Consider the following 19,512-nt stretch of genomic DNA (forward strand, 5'->3'; position numbering starts at 1 on the left):
ACTCATAAAATGGTAGACATATGTAAAATTTTTAATTTACTAAGGAGGGAGTATACATATAATTACAAAATAAATAAAGGAAGCAGATTAGATAAATTTTATTGTACTAATGTTGAAAAAGATATTTATAAAGAAGCAGGCATCAAGGACTTCAAAATTTCAGATCACAATTTAATATATCTAGAAATAACTTTGGAATATAAACACAAATGGGGCATAGGGAACTGGAAATTAAACAACACAATTTTAGATATAAAAAAAAAACAAAGAGAGGGAAATAAGGGCTGGATAATACAGTGCTATACATAAAAAAGCGGAGGGACTGTACAAAAGAGTGGAGTTAATGGGGGGGGTCAAAAATATGTTGAAACTCTTAAAAAATAATGAGGGAAAGGGGGTAACTTACAGGAAGGAAATTTTAAAATACATCGAAGAGTTTTACATTAATTTATATATGTCACAACAAATTAATACCAATATAATAGAGGATTATTTACAAGGGATAGATTGCGAGGTGATATCATCAGAACACAAAAACTTGTGTGATGATTTCATCTCAAGCGAAGAAATTCTAAATAGCATAAATAATCTGACCAAAAGAAAATACCCAGGTAGAGATGGACTCACCTTGGATTTTTACATGAAATTCCGCGGTGAGTTGTCGCCCATTCTGGAAGGTTTATGCAATAATATTCATTTGAGAAATGATACTATGACAGAAAGCATGAGGGAAGGGATCATAACACTTTATATATATATATATATATATATATATATATATATATATATATATATATATATATATATATATATATATATATATATAATGGTGAGGGAGATAGGGAAGATCTAAAACATTGGAGGCCCATCTCCCTCCTAATACTGATTTTAAAATACTAAGCAAAATTTTAGCCGCAAGAATAAAAAAGGGAATGTTTAGAACTGTAAGCATAAACGAAACACGTGAGGCCACGAGGAGGGATATACAAATTAGTGCTCTAAGTACAAAAACAATCATAGAGTACGTACAAGAATGTGGGCTAAAAGGTGCTATGGTATTTTTTGACCAGGAAAATCATTTAACAGATTAGAACACAACTAAATACAAAAAGTCTTGGAAAAATTTGGATTTGGAGAAAATGTTCAACAATGGACTAAAATCCTGTACAACAAAATAACCTCAAGACTACAGGTAAATGGGGCGAACACGGGAAAATTCGACATACAAAGATCAGTGAGGCAAGGATGCACATTATCTATGCTATTATACGTAATAGCGATTGCGATCCTAAGTATAAGAATAAGACTGAACAGTAAAATTGAAGGTATAAAAGTTCCAAACATAAAAGATGAAATCAAGATGCTACAACATGCAGATGATTGAACTAACTTTACAAAACACCCAAACTCCTTTAAACATCTGGAAAAAGAATTTGAATTTTTTTTGAAAAGCCTCAGGTTGTAAAATCAGCAACGATAAAACAGAAATTCTAAAGATAAGGAACTGGTGGGGCATTCACCCCGGGCTGCCCCCCCCCCCCAATTGAAAAAACGAGTTGAGGCACTGGGAGTCAACTTCAGGAGGAGAGACGAACAGGAAATTTGAAAAAAAATATGTAAAAGAAACAGAAGAAAATGTACATATCTGGGCACTAACACCACTATGCATTATGTGGTGGTCAAAACATACATGTATTCAAACATAAATTATATTTTAAAATCTACAGAAATAGAAAATGGCATATTAAACAAAAAAGACAATGATATTATTAATTTTATATGGAATTATAAAATGCTACGTAAATAAAGAAACTGTATATAGAGCGAGGGAAGGAAGGGAATTAGCACTACCATATCCCATTTTAATTCAACATGCTAATATTTTAAATAGGTTTAAAAACTATAATCTGAACCCAACCTACCGTGGGAAGTGATATACATATATTGGTACGGTTTTACCATGAGAAATAGGAGAGAGATATACCAAAATAAAATTTACAAAAAAAAATTGAAATGCTTAGGAAATGTAGACTTGTTAAGGAATTATTAATTAAATATCGTGATAAAAAGGAGTTATGGGAAAAATAAGAGAAAGATACATGCCAATGGATTAGAGAAGAGACAACAGAAGAAAAAAATCCAAGATCAAAATAGAACAAGAACATTTAGGAGTTAACTGGAAAAGGGCCTAGGGGCACTGGAATAAACTAGTATCTCCTAACATTCAAAGCCTCTGCTTCAAATACATGCATACTGCATGGTTGACAGGAGACGTGGCAGTGAGACGGCACATGACCAGAGTATCACAAAAATGGCCACTGTGTAAAAATGCCCCCTTTAGAAAGTACCACACTATGACACAATGTGATAAGAAAAAAGAAGATAGAATAAAATTAATTGGGGAAATATGTAAAAAGGGGATATATAAAAGAGAAAGTATTTTATTTTTAGACAGGAATTTCGATAAAAGCACACTCTATAAAATTACGGATTATATTATAGGAATAATGAGGGCCTGTGGGCAGATAATTGTAATAGGTAGATAACAATGAATTGTTTTAATACAAAGACTGGTACCTGGAGGGGAGGGAGAATATGGAGGGAAAGGGCGATGGGAGGGGGAGCTCTAGTTAGCTACCCACTAGGGGTGTGATACTGCCAGTGAGCAGGCCAGAGCCTCCAACTCATCCCTGGACCCGTACATGGAATCTACAAAACCCAGGATCCAATTCAAATATTAAAATTTAAACAAAATAAAATAAGAAAAAATATAATAATAACGTCTCTAAACCTCCAACCAAAAAAATATTAAATAGGAACCTAAGACAATTTGATTAAAAACTACATAGAATTTAAATTTCTAAATCAGCAATAATTTTTGGGAAATGATATAAAAATAAAAGTAACATCTTTTCCCGAGATATCAATATGATTTAAAAATTTTAAAATTTCTTTTCAAATAAAAAAAAATATTAAAAAATATACAATTTTACATTTGAATTAAAAATTCTTAATTTATAATATTATAATATATTCTAAATAAGAGCCCATACTTATTAAATCTTCAATTAACACTTGAAAATTCAAAACACTTATATGATGTCATACTTTGGAAAAATAAAAAATAACTACTATCTGAAATAAGGAACTATAGGGATCACTGCCATCTTATCTCTGTATGCGTGGGTTCGAGTCTCGGATTCGGCTAATGTGGGTATGTGAGAAAACTTGCCAGTAGCTTCTCGTGGTTCGGTGGTCCTTTCTGGGGTTTTCCCGGGTTCTTCCTCCACCAGTAATACTGACCGCCATGCATAGCCTATCGTGTGCTGAAAAATGGCGTTAAACCCAACAACAAACACAAATACTTACAGTATTACCCCCACTGATTAAGGTCCTGTTCTCTTACCCTACAAACCGCTCCGATGGCCTAGTGGTTAGAGCGTCCGCCTCGGATGCGGGAGGTCGTAGGTTCGATCCCCGGCCGAGTCATACCAAAGACTTACCAAAACGGTACTAACAGCTGTCTCGCTTGGCGCTCAGCATTAAGAGGTTAGTGTTAGGACTGGTCGGCCTGGTGTCAGGATAATGTGACTGGGTGGGACATCATGCTACATGTCTGCGGCATGATGCCCCAGTGCTAGACATCACTATAAACTGCCACATTGCAGACATCGTAGCGATATGACTGAAAAATTGTTAAAGCCACGTTAAAAATCCAAATCACACACACACTCTTACCCTACAGCTCCCTCACTGTATGGTCAACCGACCTACATTCTTGTAGTGTCTTAAACAATTTTGGAAATTTCTAAGAAATAGTTTAAATAATTAAAGGATGTCTAACTCGAATCAGGAGAAATACAAGGAGAATAAAGAAATGTGAATCGAGCACAGCCTACCTATTTCAAGAACATACTACGAGGAACCACACAGATTAACACTTGAATAAAACAATATAAATTTTTTTCTTAAACTAATATAGCACACCGTTCCGATCGCTAAAATTCTAAATTGAAAATAAATTAACGGATAAATAATATAAAATATATTATGATGTATTCTAAATCCAAAAAGTTGAAATAAGATAACTGGGGAAAAATTCTGACTTATACTTGCTGTCTCAAACATACAGAAAATATAGCATACACACAATATAGCATTAACACAAGTAGCAAACACTGAGACTTAGGGGACCTGTAGCAAAGGTCACAAAATTTTCAGGGAAGGGACTCCGAGCAAGGTGAATAAGACCAGGCTCGGACGAATAACCCCATAGATAACAATAAGGAAAATAAATACCCCATCAAAATTAAAACTAAAATTTGTAATAATAAGATTCTTTTTACGAAACAAAACAAAACTTATAAATCTGAGGGGCAAACATACAAACATACAATACATTTTATTTTTTTTTTGGAATGGGGGGCATCTGTCTGGTGCACCCCCTCAAAAAAAATTGCCTGACCAACCAAAGCAGAGACACTAGATGGGGGCACCTCTTGGATATTTTGATATTTAAAAATAATTTTGTTTTACAACCTAATTATAGTTTTAAGAAAAAACAACAGCAGTAAAAGCAAGCATTAAATAAATTACAGTGTGTGTGTGTGTGCCTCATAAACAAATAAATTACCTTATAATTTCTACAGATTATTGCGAATTTGTATCACTGATATTATGAACACTGTAGATAAATCCCATGGAAAGTGTACACATACCGTTACAACTATCCAAGTTATAGTAGGCTACTTGGTTACGGTTCAGTTTCAAGGGTTTCATCAAGCCCAAATAAGTTTTCTTTTTCATTCCAGATTCCTGCGTACCCTGTCCTGTATGAATGAGGTGGGTGTGTGGAAATTCTTAATATTTGTATCGTTATTTTCTTACGTCACTAGTGATTCATCAGTGATCAATGTAAATTCTTGACTGGTCTGTAGAATTGATGACAGAGTCGAAACAATGTTTAAAAATGCCAGAGGCGGATCAAACTTTAATAAACAATAACTTACACACGCACGTGTGTGTGTGTGTGTGTGTGTGTGTGTGTGTGTGTGTGTGCGATATGGTCCAACCACAGGAGTCTGACGTTCTGGCTGACGATAAGACGTCAAACTTCTGTGGTCCAACCGACATCAAACTGGCTGTAGGTCAAGGTGTTAAATGCGTTTATGAACCTAGGATTGCACGACTCAAGAGTGTGCTTGACCAGTCCACAATGACGGTTTGTAACCCTGGTTGATGGTCGCGCGAGTGGAGTGATTATTAAATCGCTAACTTTCTTAAAATGTCCAAATAATAACATGTACTGTGGTGGACACAACCCATGGTTGACGGTTTGGTGGGTGGGAGATTATTCAACCTCTAACTCTACACATGTCAAAATGAAAGCATATTTTTGTACTGGATAATAACCCTGGTTGACGGTGGGGTGGGTAGGGCAATCACTGACCCATTGTCAAACTAATATCGTTTTTATAATATCCATAGATAAATCTAAATATTCTGATCATCGAACCATATTAGACCGAGTAATATCAGGCGCCATTTTACCCTTTTCCCTTATTTTATGATATTATATTTATCATGTGATATCATTTCATTTTATTATATCAATTAACTGAATTTGTAGTTAATATTTGACGAGCATAAAATCTTAATTAGTGTACATGAACTTTCCAAATTGAAGTTTTAGTCGCGAGTTATTTCTTCAGACTTGAATTCTCTTTTTAATATTGGGAAATAACGCCTATATCCAACACATTTCACTCAGTTCGGACGTCAATGTAAATCATTCATTAGACAAATTTAAGATATGCATTTAATTTTATAAAACAATAAATTGAAAGAAATATTAATATAACGAATTTGAAGTTATGCTATCATACACGAGACTATGTATATTATACACCGAATGTATTATACAGCATACAATAATAACATGGCACCTCATATGATTATACGATTAATGCAGTCTTATGTTGCCATCTTGCGGACACATGTTTGTGATAGATAAAAATATTAATAACAATACAATTTTGAGATTTATGCCAACAAATTAGACTATAGACTAAATTATACTGGATTTGGATGACAGGATTTCTTTTACGCACGATCTTGCAAAACATGTTCTTGAAGACCTTAACTAGAACATTATTCCTCAACGTAATTCTACTCAAATATGAACAAAATGAGACTCTTTGGTTTAGATGTTTGTTAGCTGAAAACATACAAATACAAAATTTTATTCTTGTGACGTCTAATTTCCAATCTTTTAATAACGCGCATGCATAAAATCTGTATGTTTTCTTGAATCTAATTTGTGCCAGAGACAAACAACACATCTGTTTGGGGATGCTTTATCAATAAAATTGTCGTCATCGTTACAAGTCTTCTTTGTGTTCATAATATCTATACTCCGTAAGAACAGCTTCTAGATAGAGATCAACCCCAAAAAGGTAGTCTGAACATCGTCCTTGCGAGAAAAAGGATACATAGATATTTGACCCTTTTCTTACAAAAATCTAATACCTCTCCACAGGACATATTTTGGCGTTATACATAAAGGTAAATAATTATTTAAGCTCGCTAAGAACAAAACCTAGCATTGCGGTGGTAAGATTACCTGCCAACAGTGACAGGAGCATGTTCATAGCTGTCACCACGTAGTCACAATCGCTATCGGTCGGTTCATATTGCATATGAATAAACATTATTTAGGAACACACTACACTGAACAAAGAGAGTAGTTTCAGTTACTGACCTCTTTTATATGTGTATGTATAGCCATCAGACTATGTCATCTTACAGAAAGCCAGTATAATAGGTGTCATGGTGAAAGCTTACACGTATAACCAATGAAAAGACTTGCATTGCAGGCAGTTGGAATATCGAATTACCAAACAATGAGCTTATGGTTTTACATTATAGTTTTAAGGTTAATTAGTAATTCCATATTTAGACTTAGCCAACTCTGATGTGTTTCCCACTGGCTGTTGTATTGCTAGTACACACAGTCATTCCTGTCTTTCCTTTCTAATATATGTATTAAAAGCATCTGTATGCAGGGTATGAAAATATTTACTGACAGATTCCATTAAGTATGCCCGACAATAGGTAATGATAAAGTATGAAACTAAGATCGAAATTCAAAGTATTCACTTAAATATTCGAATAAATATGCCAGACTTATGTAACAAAGACTACAAAAATATGAAATTATTAACTGTCATATTCCATTAGGTATGTCAGACCTTAGGAAACAAATGAGTATAAAATAGAAACTGACATTTTCCACCATGTAATGAATATAGTACAAGTATCCTTATGCAGATTATGAAAATATTCATTGACAAACTCCACTGGATTTTTATATGTAACTTATGGATCACTTACTGGTTTCTTCTAGTGTCAGAGTCCCAACCTTGACAAGACTGTAACCAACTTTTTCCTCTCCTCCTGTAGCCATTTTATCTTTTTTTATATGATTGTGCTTCAGGGTTATACACTCCAAGTGAAATGAGTTTTCAATCTAACACAATGCTGACAGGATGACTGGGCTGCAAAAGATAGACAGGACTTTTCTAGCCGTGTTGATGTAATATAAATAACTAATATTTAGTTTTTTTACACACAAAATATAATGACATTTATATTCCCTATTCATCTTAGTGTTTTATGATATTAGTGACATAGTGCCATCTCAGAGGTGTTGTGTAATCTTAGCAGTTTTGTGTGATCTCAGAGGTGTACTGTGATCTTACTGGTTTTGTGTGATTTTGGATGTGTTTTGTGATCTTAGAAGTGTTGCGAGATCTTAGAGGTATTGTGCGATATGTGGTCTTGTGCCATCTTAGAGGTGTTATGTGATCTGTGATCTTGCGCCATCTTAGAGGTGTTGTGTGATCTTAGTAGTTTTGTGTGATCTTATAGGTGTTGTGTGATCTTAGTGATCTTCTGCCATCCTAGATGTGTTGTGCGATCTTAGAGGAGCTGTGTGATCTTTGAGGTGGTATGTGATCTTAGAGGTTTTGTGTGAATTTAGAGGTTTTGTGTGTTCTCAGGGTTTTTGTGATCTTAGAGGTTTTGTGTGATCCTAATGATAATGTGCCATCTCACAGTTGTCGTGTGATTTTAGAGGTGTTGTGTGACCTTAAACGTGTTGTGTGATCTTAATGGTTTTATGTGATCTTAGAGGTTGTGTGTGATTTTAGTGGTTTCGTGTGATTTTTGAGGTGTTGTGTGATCTTAGTGATGTTGTGTGATCTTAGTGATCTTGTGCCATCTTAGAGGTGTTGTGTGATTTTATTGGTTTTATGTGATCTTAAAAGTATTGTGTGATCTTAGTGGATTTGTGTGAGTTTAGAAGTGTTGTTTGATCATAGTGATCTTGTGCCATATTAAAATTGCTTATTCTTAGTGGTTGCATATGATCTTAGAGGTGTTGCGTGATCTTAGTTAATTTTTGTGATCATAAAGATGTTATTTTAGTGGTTTAGGTGATCTTAGTTATCTTGTGCCATCTTAGAGGTGTTGCGTGTTCTTAGTAGTGTTTTGTGATCTTAGTGGTTTTGACTGATCTTAGAGGTGTTGTGTGATCTTAGTGGATTTGTGTGATCTTAGAGTTGTTGTTTGATCTTAGTGATCTTGTGCCATATTAAAGTTGTGACATATTAGTGGTTTTATGTAATTTTAGAGGTTAGTGGTTTTATGTAATCTTAGAGGTGGTGTGTGATCTTAGTTGATGTATATGATTATAGAGGTGTTGTGTGATTATAGTGGTTTTATGTGATCATACTGGTTTTATGTGATCTTAGTGATCTTTTGCCATCTGAGAGGTGTTGTTTGATCTTAGAGGTGTTGTGTGATCTTATTGGTTTTGTATTACCTTAGAGGTGTTGTGTGATTTTATTGGTTTTATGTGATTTTGAGGTGTTGAGTGAACTTAGTGATTTTGTGCCATCTTAGAGGTGTTGTGTGATTTAGTTGATGTATGTGATTATAGAGGTGTCATATGATCATAGTGGTTTTATGTGATCGTAGTGGTTTTATGTGATCTTAGTGATCTTTTGCCATCTTAGAGGTGTTGTGTGGTCTTAGAAGTGTTGTGTGATCTTATTGGTTTTGTGTTACCGTAGAGGTGTTGAGTGAATTTAGTGGTTTTATGCGATTTTTGAGGTGTTGTGTGATCTGAGTGATTTTGTGCCATCTTAGAGGTGTTGTGTGATCTTAATGTTTTTATGTGATCTTAGAGGTGTTGTGTGATCCTAGTGGTTTTGTGTGATTTTAAGGTAGCTGTGTGATCGTAGTAGTTTTATTTAATCTTAGAAGTCTTGTGCCATCTTAGAGGTGTTGTGTGATCTTAGTAGTTTCGTGTGATCTTAGCAGATTTATGTGGTCTTAGAGGTGGTGTGTGATCTTAGAGGTGTTGTGTGAGCTTTGTTGTTTTATATGATCTTAGAGGTGGTGTGTGATCTTAATTGTTTTATGGGAACTTAGAGGTGTACTGTGATCTTGGTTGTTTTATATGATCTTAGAGGTGGTGTGTGATCTTAGAAGTCTTGTGCCATCGGAGAAGTACTGTGTGATCTTAGTAGTTCTGTATTATCTTAGTAGTCTTATGTGGTCTTAGAGGTGGTGTGTGATCTTAGAGGTGGTGTATGATCTTTGTGGTTTTGTGCGACCCTAGATGTGTTGTGTGATTTTAGTTGTTTTATGTGAACTTAGAGGTGTACTGTGATCTTAGTGGTTTTATGTGATCGTAGAGGTGGTGTGTGATCTTATAGGTGTTGTGTAATCTTAGCATGTTTTGTGTGATCTAAGAGGTGTAGAGTGATCTTAGTGGTTTTGTGTGATCTTAACGGTGTTGTGTATTTAAATTATCTTGTACATATTAGAGTAGCTAATTGTTACAATGACTGGACGAAGCATTGTGCCTTTGTTTTGGGGGAGTTATTGGTTAGTGTTAATAATGTAGGTGTGGAGTTATTGGTGAGTACATATACTGTAGATGGGGAGTTAGAGGTGGGAAAATACTATATATTTGGAGTTAGTGGGTGTAAATGATGTGGATGGCGAGATCAGTTTAAGGGGTAAATACTGAATTATATGAGTTAATTAGCGGTTGGTAGATGAGGAGTTAGTGGGATATGTAAATACAATGAATATGGTGATAATGGTGGGTATAGATAATGTAGATTAGTAGTTAGAGGTGGGAAAATACTATATATTTTGAGTTAGTGCGTGAAAATGATGTGGATGGGGAGATTAGTTTTAGAGGTAAATACTAAATTATATGAGTTAATTAGCGGTGGGTGTAAATGATGTAGATGAGGAGTTAGTGACATGTGTAAATACAATGAATATGGAGCTAATGTTGGTGGTGGTGTGTGTGTTATTTGGATTTTTAACGGAGCTTTAACAAATTTTCAGTCATATCGCTACGATGTCTGCAGTGTGGCACTTTATAGTGGTGTGTGTAAATAGTGTAGATGGGGAGTTAGTGGTATGTGTAAAAAGTGTAGATGGGGAGTTAGTGGTGTGTTCAAATAATGTAGATGGGAAGTTTGTAGTGTGTGTAAATAGTGTAGATGGTGAGTTAGTGGTGTGTGTAAATAGTGTAGAGGAGGTTAGTGGTGTGTGTAAATATTGTAGAGGGGGTTAGTGGTGTGTTTAAATTGTGTAGTTGGGGAGTTAGTAATGTGTGTAAATAGTGTAGATGGAGATTTAGTGGAGTGTATAAATAGTGGAGACGGAATGTTAGTGGAGTGTGTAGATAGTTAGAGAGGGAGTTAGTGGTGTGTGTAAATAGTGTAGATGTTGAGTTAGTGGTTTGTGTAAAAAGTGAAGATGGAATGTTAGTGGAGTGTGTAAATAGTTAGAGGGGGAGTTAGTGGTGTGTGTAAATAGTGTAGCTGGGGAGTAAGTGGTGTGTGTAAATTGTGTAGATGGGGAGTTAGCGATGAGTGTAAATAATATAGATGGGGAGTTAGTGGTGTGTGTAAATAGTGTAGATGGAGAGTTATTTGATTGTGTGTAAATAATGTAGATGGAGAGTTAGTGGAATGTGTAAATAGTGTAGAGGGGGAGTTAGTGATGTGTGTAAATTGTGTAGATGGAGGGTTAGTGTTGTGTGTAAATAGTGCTGATGGAGATTAGTTGTGTGTGTCAATAGTGTAGAAGGGAGTTAGTGATGTGTGTAAATAGTGTAGATGGAGAGTTAGGGTGTGTGCAAGTGGTGTAGGTGGAGAGTTCGTGGAGTGTGTAAATAGTGTAGATGGGGAGTTCGTGTGGTGTGTAAAAAGTGTAGATCGAGAGTTAGTGGAGGATGCTAATAGTCTATTTGGGGAGTTAGTGGTCTTTTGAAATAGTGTAGATGGTTAATTAGTCGTGTGAGTGAATAGTGTTGATGGAGAGTTAGTGGAGTGTGCATATTGTGTTGAGGAGGAGTGAGTGATGTGTGTAAATAGTGTAGATGGAGAGTTAGTGGAGTTTGTAAATAGTGTAGAGGGGAGTTAGTGGTGTGTGTAAATAGTGTTGATGGGGAGTTAGTGATATAAGTGCAGCTGGGGGGTTAATGGTGTGTGTAAATAGTGTAGAGGGGGGTTAATGTTGTGTGTAAGTAAAGCAGATGGAGAGATAGTGGATTGTGTAAATAGTGTAGATGGAGAGTTAGTGGTGTGTGTAAATAATGTAGATAGAGGGTGTAAATAAAGTAGATGGAGAGCGAGTGGGCGAATAGTGGAGATGTGAAGTTAGTGGTGTGTGTATATAGTGTAGATGGAGAGTTAGTGGAGTGTGTAAATAGTGTAGATAGGGAGTTAGTGGTTTGTGTAAATAATCTATATGGAGAGTTAGTGGAGTGTGTAAATAATTTGGACTGAGTTAGTGTTATGTGTAAATAGTGTAGATGGAGAGATAGTGGAGTATATAAATAGTGTAGATCAGGAATTATTGGTGTGTGTATATATTGTATATGGAGTGTTAGCGGCGTTTGCAAATAGTGTAGAGGGGTTGTTGTTGTTGTATGGTTTAACGCCATTTTTCAGCACAAGATAGGCTATACATGGCGGCCAGTATTAATGGTGGAGGAAGAACCCGGAAAACCCCCGGAAAGAACCACCGACCCACGAGAAGCTACTGGCAGCTTTCTCACATAACCACATTAGCCGAATCCGAGACTCGAACTGTAGAGGGGGTGTCAGTGGTGTGTAAATGGTGTAGATGGAGAGCGAGTGGAGTGTGTAAATAGTGGAGATGTGAAGTTAGTGGTGTGTGTACATAGTGTTGATGGAGAATTAGTGGAGTGTGTAAATCGTGTAGATAGGGAGTTAGTGGTTTGTGTAAATAATGTATATGGAGAGTTAGTGGAGTGTGTAAATAATTTGGGGGGAGTTAGTGTTGTGTGTAAATAGTGTAGATGGAGAGTTAGTGGTGTATGTAAATAATGTAGATGGGGTGTTAGTGGTGAGTATAATAATAGTGGAGGTTAGCAATCCATGTAAATACCGGTAATGATTTCTTTTAAAGAATCTTCATTTGCTCTTATTGACCTCATAGTCACAGGAACTGACAGGAAATGACGTGCACATGATAATTTTACCTTATAATCGCACTCACTAAAAATAAACAACTTTTGTGCATTAAATAACCTACGTGTAAGTTAACCGGGATTTAGTATGTGAACATCTGTCACTGAGAATGTCCAACTCTCTGTATCATCAATAACATATGTTTGAAAACTTAAAAACTCTGTGAATTTAATTGATGATGTATCATTAATTGAACAACTCTTGGAGAGACTAGTGTCAGTGACCTTGATTTGAGTAAATGTAGGACTCTGCACATTCAGTAAAACGTTATTCCATTTTCATGCATTGACTCAATATAAATTAATGTTTCATAAAAAAATAAATAGTAGACTGATACTTACAGAATATCTATAAATCCTTTAACATGCAACTTTCCGAAGTTCACCAGTCGGTGTTCTATGTAATGATTGTACTTGTCTCCAAGTAAAGACGTGTTATCATACACAAAACCAACCAATCATTGCGTGACAACAAGCCATGTTATTAAGTGTTGACCTTATCTGGCAAGCTATTGGCGTGCGCAGACAAATGCCACAATGGATATTCAGCTGACTTAGTTACAACATGTGTATCTCTTTCTTCAGGTTTACTTGAGTGAACAACATGGCTGATAGAGAGAATAACTCTGAAAAAATAAACAAATTCTAATAATGACGGAAATGTGTAGTGTTGGCATGCAAGTATCAGTGTGTAATAGTAGTTACCTAAGTCTGTGAAGTTAGTTATACAGGTAGGTAGCTCAAGGGAGTGTGTTTTGGGTTGTGGAATTTTAATGTAGATTTATCGATTTTAGTCATATCGTATCGATGTCAGCAGTGTGGCAGTTTATAGTCACGTCTAGCACTGGGGCATTACGCCGCAGACATGTAGCAGGTGCTGGTGAGAGGCAGCTGCTATGTACCACATTTATAAACCAATTGTATGATTCTGCTGGGTTCAAACCCACGACCACTAGTATCGAGGTACTGTAGCCATGTAGCTAGCTCACAATCATCTGTTTACTACTAACCACCACCACTACTACTACCGTATTCCTACTTATGGTGGTGCCCTACAGTTTCGTATTTTGCGGGGGGGGGGGGTGTAGAATTGTAAAGAAAAAGAATTTCCCTGGCTTTCCTCCCTGGTTATGCTGGCTATTTAAAAAAGACCTTGTGTACCTTAGGTATAGCTTTAAAAAAAACTTAATTCCCTTTGTTTTGGTGTATGATTTATAGGTGTAATATGGGGTTATAGGGTATACAGCTTGGCCTCACTCCAGATCTGCACCTTTCAAAAAAGGTGCTAGCTCCACTTGGTCATTTTCACTTCCTGAACTTCAGAGTTAAACTGTATGAAGAAGAGCCGATAACTTTTTTAAAAATACTACTACTACTACTAATACTACTACTACTAATAGAACTACTGCTATCTTATTGCTACTACAACTACCGTACTGCTACCATTACGTCAGAACTATTACTACTACTACTGCTACTACTGCTACCGTATTGCTACCCTTATGTCAGAACTATTACTACTACTATTATTAATTTATTGATACTGAGATGCTGTTGCAGCTGTTACTAGTACGAGTGACATATAGAAATTAACAAGCCTCACATGCATATGAAAGGAAATATGACCTTCCCATACCGGGATGATGGAGCGAATAAGGCAAAAATCACATATGACGGCATTAGGCTGTAATTGTAAGGAATTTTTTTAAATATCCATTCTTTGTTATATCATCCTAATTTTGATGGCGGTATCTTTATATAAAGCATTCATTCGGATTCTTAATCGCAGGTCAGCTGGGTTATCTTTATATTAAGCATTACTTTGGATAAGTAATCGACGGTTAGCTAGGTTATCTTTTATATAAAGCATTCATTCCGATCCGTAATCGAAGGTTAGTTAGGGTGTTACCAACTAGGTAAAGCCGGGTGGATTACATCTCCTTGAGAAGGGAATTTAGGGGTCTCGTCGCTTGTGAATCGATTTGTTCGATGCAAAATCGAAAATTCCCAGGCCTTAAATATTCTACAGTCAGAACTTAGCTAAGGCTTGGAATTTGGATGTCTTTTGGAATAAGTGAACAATATTGGACAACTTGGAGAAAAATTGAAAATCCTAAATCATCATAAGACGATAAACGTATGTAAACAAGATAATTATTTACACCAAAATGGATATGACATTGATACCAGGGAAAAATACTTTATTCACAATTTATCCACAATTTGCTGCTTAACCGGAATCTGGTAACTTGTGCCGCCTTCCATACAGGCTTATTAGTCTCGACCTGTCCTGCGCATGCCCATTGAGTTTTAACAGCGCGATTTAGGACGGGTTCATTGAGTGATCGATATGACGACGTCCAGTATTTTGTATAAGAAGCTGTGACATCTATTAAATATCATCGCTCAGTGATCACACGTTGTCTCCGCAATCGGCTTCCATCTAGAAAATGTCTCCTTATCATGTCAAACTTGTGTCTTTCGAAATCATCAGGAGGCTACACGTACATGTATACGCATCTGTAATCAGCTGATCTTTGCTTCCGGCAGCCTTTGTTAGGGTAATTTTAACTGTTTTTCTTCCCATCAGGAAATTGTATATCGTTTAAAAAAACAAAAGCCAGTTTAGGCATCCCCATTCCCGTATGACGTGCAAGTCAAGTCATATTCACTTGATTCCGTAATTATTATCAACGTATTCATTTTGAATCAATTGGGTCATTCTGATGATTACGGTATCGGTTGACTCCGGTTTTGCTGACCGTATTATTCCGGGTTTGGCGACGGATTCATGCTATTTCCAAATCGCTTGTATGTAGTAGTGTATGGTGATCTTGCAAGTCGTTGATTGTAGTAATTGATAAAGAGACTTGGTCCTGATTTTGAAGGATGCAATTACCGTAAAGACTAGAAAACTGCCTGTTTCATTACTCTCTATGTTGTGTGCAGGGTCCTTGCAAAACCTTAACTCTGATTAAGAAGATGCGTCTACCTTTTATTTTTTAAATTTATTTATATCTTTTACTGAACAGTGTATAATACTTTTTTATCATAATATGGCAGCTAAAAGGAAATCATTGCAAACTATTTCTGTCCCCAATATTCTCTTGATTTGTGCATAATATTCGTGTTAAAAAATAATGACTTGTAATAATGTATTCATTTCGAAAGGTAAATACTAGCTTAAAGTACATCATTAAGTGTGGCACAGGTTGATGCGGAATTGAATTAATTATAAAAGAGAAGAATTATTATCAAATCTCCCAATTATATTTTATTTGGATATTGATGGAGTGCAGCAAGCCTTCTTGTGACTCCTCAAATTTAACAAGCTGCATAGAAGTTAATATGTGTTAAATGTCATTGATGGCACTAATTCCTGTTATGCGTCTATGGTCTTAAACTAAGTAATGGAAAAAATCCATCATGTTATGAGCCAATGGTCCTAAACTAAGTAACAGAAAACAGTAAAACCAATAAAGTATTATTAGATTTAGCAAATGATTTATTTCCATACAATACAAAGTGAAAATTTAAAAAGCAACTTACAATATTGTGATTTAAATCTCAAATAGTCCTAAAATATTATGTCACAGTACCAAAATTTAGATTATTCTTAATGAATTTCATTCGTGTTCCAAATAAATTCCAGTCTTGTATGTGTTATATGCCATTATCCTGGAATAGTGTTGATTTGCTAACAGTCTTGATGTATCACAATGATAAAATCTAAAATGTTCATGAATGAAATCACAATAATTCCAAGAGTATAATTTAGCAACAGATATTAAGATATGGAATGAGTAATTCTGAAGTAAACAACTTTTTATAAAACACTAAGACACAACAACAGAACCAGGATAATGTCCAATTTTTCATCAAATTCGTAACTAACTTGCTTCTAGAATATACTTGATTTCTAAAACAAATAGACTTTAACCTCAGTAAAAATGTTCATCTCAAAGTAATAATTATTTTAATATGTAAGTTAAAATCATAAACACGTTAAAGAATAATTACTGATGTTGCTAATTGGGCATAGGGCTGTATAATTATTTTGCTGATGTTAGGAATTAGTTGATTTCTAAAACAAATAGACTTTAACCTCAGTAAATATGTTCATCTCAAAGTTATAATAATTTTTAGATATCAGTTAAAATCATAAACAAGTTAAAGAATAATTTCTTTGCTGATGTAGTTAATTAGGCATAGGTTTGTATAATTGTTTTGCTAATATTAGGAATTAATTAGACCTAGGACTGTATCATTATTTTGCTGATGTTCAAAATTACTTATGCATAGGGCATTATGATTATTTTGCTGATGTTAGGAATTAGACATAATGCTTTATAATTATTTTGGTGATATTTGAAAATACTTAGGCCAAGGACTGTTTGATTATTTAGCTGATATTAGAAATTAGTTAGGCGAAGGTCTGTGTAATCATTTTGCTGATTTTAGGAATTAGTTAGGTACAGGACTATATTATTATTGTACTGATGTCAGGAATTAGTCAGACATTGGGTACAAGGCACAGGACCCATAGTTGCCATTCATGCACAAGTAGTAATGATGATGTGGTCCTGTTCATTAACCAGTAATAACTATGTTGTAGTTCTCATTCATTAACCAATAACAATGATGATGCATTTACGTAAATTGTTATGGTTGTCATGGAAATATTATGGTTTAATTAGCAGTGAAAGAAAAGACTGGTATAGAATTTCATAATTTTATGTGGATTTTATTTTGGGCTTGCGAGTATTCAGTACAATTATAATAAATTCTAAGATGAGTGGACAACATTGATTATCACCTCTGAGAAATGTGACCTAGAAACCGTTCATACGGCATTGATGGATAATTCAGATTTGATGAGTCAGTAGAGGTCTTTTCTCAGTGTGGTATGATATGTCAAAATATTTTGATTTATTCCAGTGTTAATTATAGGAACTATTTTCCAGGCTGAAGGTTGATAATACTTACGGCGTAATTTAATGTCTGTGTGTGCTTATTGCTTGATTTAATGTCTGTTTGTGCTTATGGCATGGGTCCATTCCATGTCACTGTTCATATGGCATGGTTTCCATGTATGTGTGTGCTTATGACATGGTTCTATGCCATGGCTGTGTGTTTGTATGGCATGGTTTATATGTATGTGTGTGCTTGTGACATGGTTCCATTCCATGTCTGTGTGTTATTTATGGCATGGTTCCATGTTTCTATGAAACCACTCCAGTGGTAAAAGTGTCTGCTTTGGATGAAGATCATGATGCTACATGTCTACTACATGAAGCTCTGGTGCTAGACATCACTAGAAACTGCCACACTGCAAACATCATAGCTAAAAATCCAAATCACACACACACTATGTCTGAGTGTGCTTATGACATGTTTCATTGTCTTTGAGCTGATGGCATGTTCAATATCTGTTTGTGCTTCTGGCATGGTTCATTGCCTGTGTGTGCTGATGTCATAGTTTCCATGTCTTTGTATCCACATAGCATGGTTCAGTGTTTTTGTGTGCTTGTGGCATGGTTTCCATGTATGTATGTGTTTATGGAATGGTTCAATATTTGTGTGTGTGTTTATGGCATGTTCAATGCCTGTGTGTGTTTATGACATGGCTAAATGTCTGTGTGTGCTTATGGCATAGCTCCTTTCCATGTCTGTGTGTTCTTGTGGCATGGTTTCCTTGTATGTATGTGTTTATTGCATGGCTTAATGCCTGTGTGTGCTTGTGGCATGGTTCAATATGTTTGTGTGCTTATGGTATAGCTCAGTGCCTGAGTGTACTTATGGCATGGCTCAATGCCTGTGTGTGCTTATGGTATAGCTCAGTGCCTGTGTGTACTTATGGAATTGTTCAATGCCTGTGTGTGCTTATGGCATGGCTCAGTGCCTGTGTGTGCTTATGACATGGCTCAATGCCTGTGTGTGCTTATGGCATGGCACATTGCCTGTGTGTGCTTATGACATGGCTTAATGTCTGTGTGCTCTTATGGCATGGTTCTATGTCTGTGGGTGCTTATGGCATGCCTCAATGCCTAATTCAATGGGTGTGCTTACGGCATGGCTCAATGTCTGTATACTTATGGCATCATTCAATGGGTGTTCTTATGGCATGGCTCAATGTCTTTGTGGGCTTATGGCATGGCTCAGTGTATGTGTGTGCTTATCACATCACTCAATGTGTGTGCTTATGGCATGGCTCAATGTCTATGTGCGTGCTTATGATATTGTTCAGTGTCTGCTTATGCATGGCTCAGTATATGTGTGTGCTTATGGCATGTTCAGTATGTTTGTGCTCATGTCATGGGTCAACGCCTGTGTGTGCTTATGGCATGGCTCAAAGTTTTTTGTGTGTTTATGGCATGGCTCAGTGTCTGAATGTTTTTATATCATGGCTGAATGTCTGTGTGTGTATGGCATTTCTTGATGTATGTGTGTGCCTATGACATGGCTCAGTGTCTGTGTGTTTATGGCATGGTTTCTATTTCTCTGTGCTGATGGCTTGGTTTCCAAGTCATTGTGTGTTATGGCATGGTTCAATATCTTTCTGTGCTTTTGGCAGCTTAAAGCATGTTCAATGTCTGTTTGTGCTTGTGGCATGGTTAACTGTATGTGTGTGCTTAAAGCATGTTCAATGTCTTTTGTGCTTGTGACATGGTTAATTGTATGTGTGTGCTTAAAGCATGTTCAATGCATATTTGTGCTTGTGGCATGGTTAATTGTATGTGTGTGCTTAAAGCATGTGCAATGTCTGTTTGTAGTTGTGGCATGGTTAATTGTATGTGTGTGCTTAAAGCATGTGCAATGTCTGTTTGTAGTTGTGGCATGGTTAATTTAATGTGTGGGCTTAAAGCATGTGCAATATCTGTTTGTGCTTGTGGCATGGTTAATTGTATGTGTGTACTTAAAGCATG

General features: G+C 35.8%; 1 protein-coding gene across 1 annotated transcript in view; it reads right to left on the minus strand.

Annotated features, from left to right (window-relative positions):
- The window catches only part of LOC149789661 (uncharacterized), an 83,464-nt gene extending 70,272 nt beyond the window's left edge, over positions 1-13,192 (minus strand). Inside the window, exons 1-2 of the mRNA XM_089971676.1 lie at positions 12,929-13,192; positions 7,393-7,556 (exon numbers count right to left, since the gene is read on the minus strand). Of these exons, the coding sequence (XP_089827802.1) occupies positions 7,393-7,465 (73 nt within the window). The 5' untranslated portion in view covers positions 7,466-7,556; positions 12,929-13,192. The remainder of the gene's footprint in view (positions 1-7,392; positions 7,557-12,928) is intronic.
- Positions 13,193-19,512: the final 6,320 nt, after the last annotated feature.

The sequence above is a fragment of the Sinohyriopsis cumingii genome, chromosome 10, assembly GCF_028554795.1.
Source record: "Sinohyriopsis cumingii isolate HCF-2022 chromosome 10, ASM2855479v2, whole genome shotgun sequence".
NCBI classification, from domain to species: Eukaryota; Metazoa; Mollusca; class Bivalvia; order Unionida; family Unionidae; genus Sinohyriopsis; species Sinohyriopsis cumingii.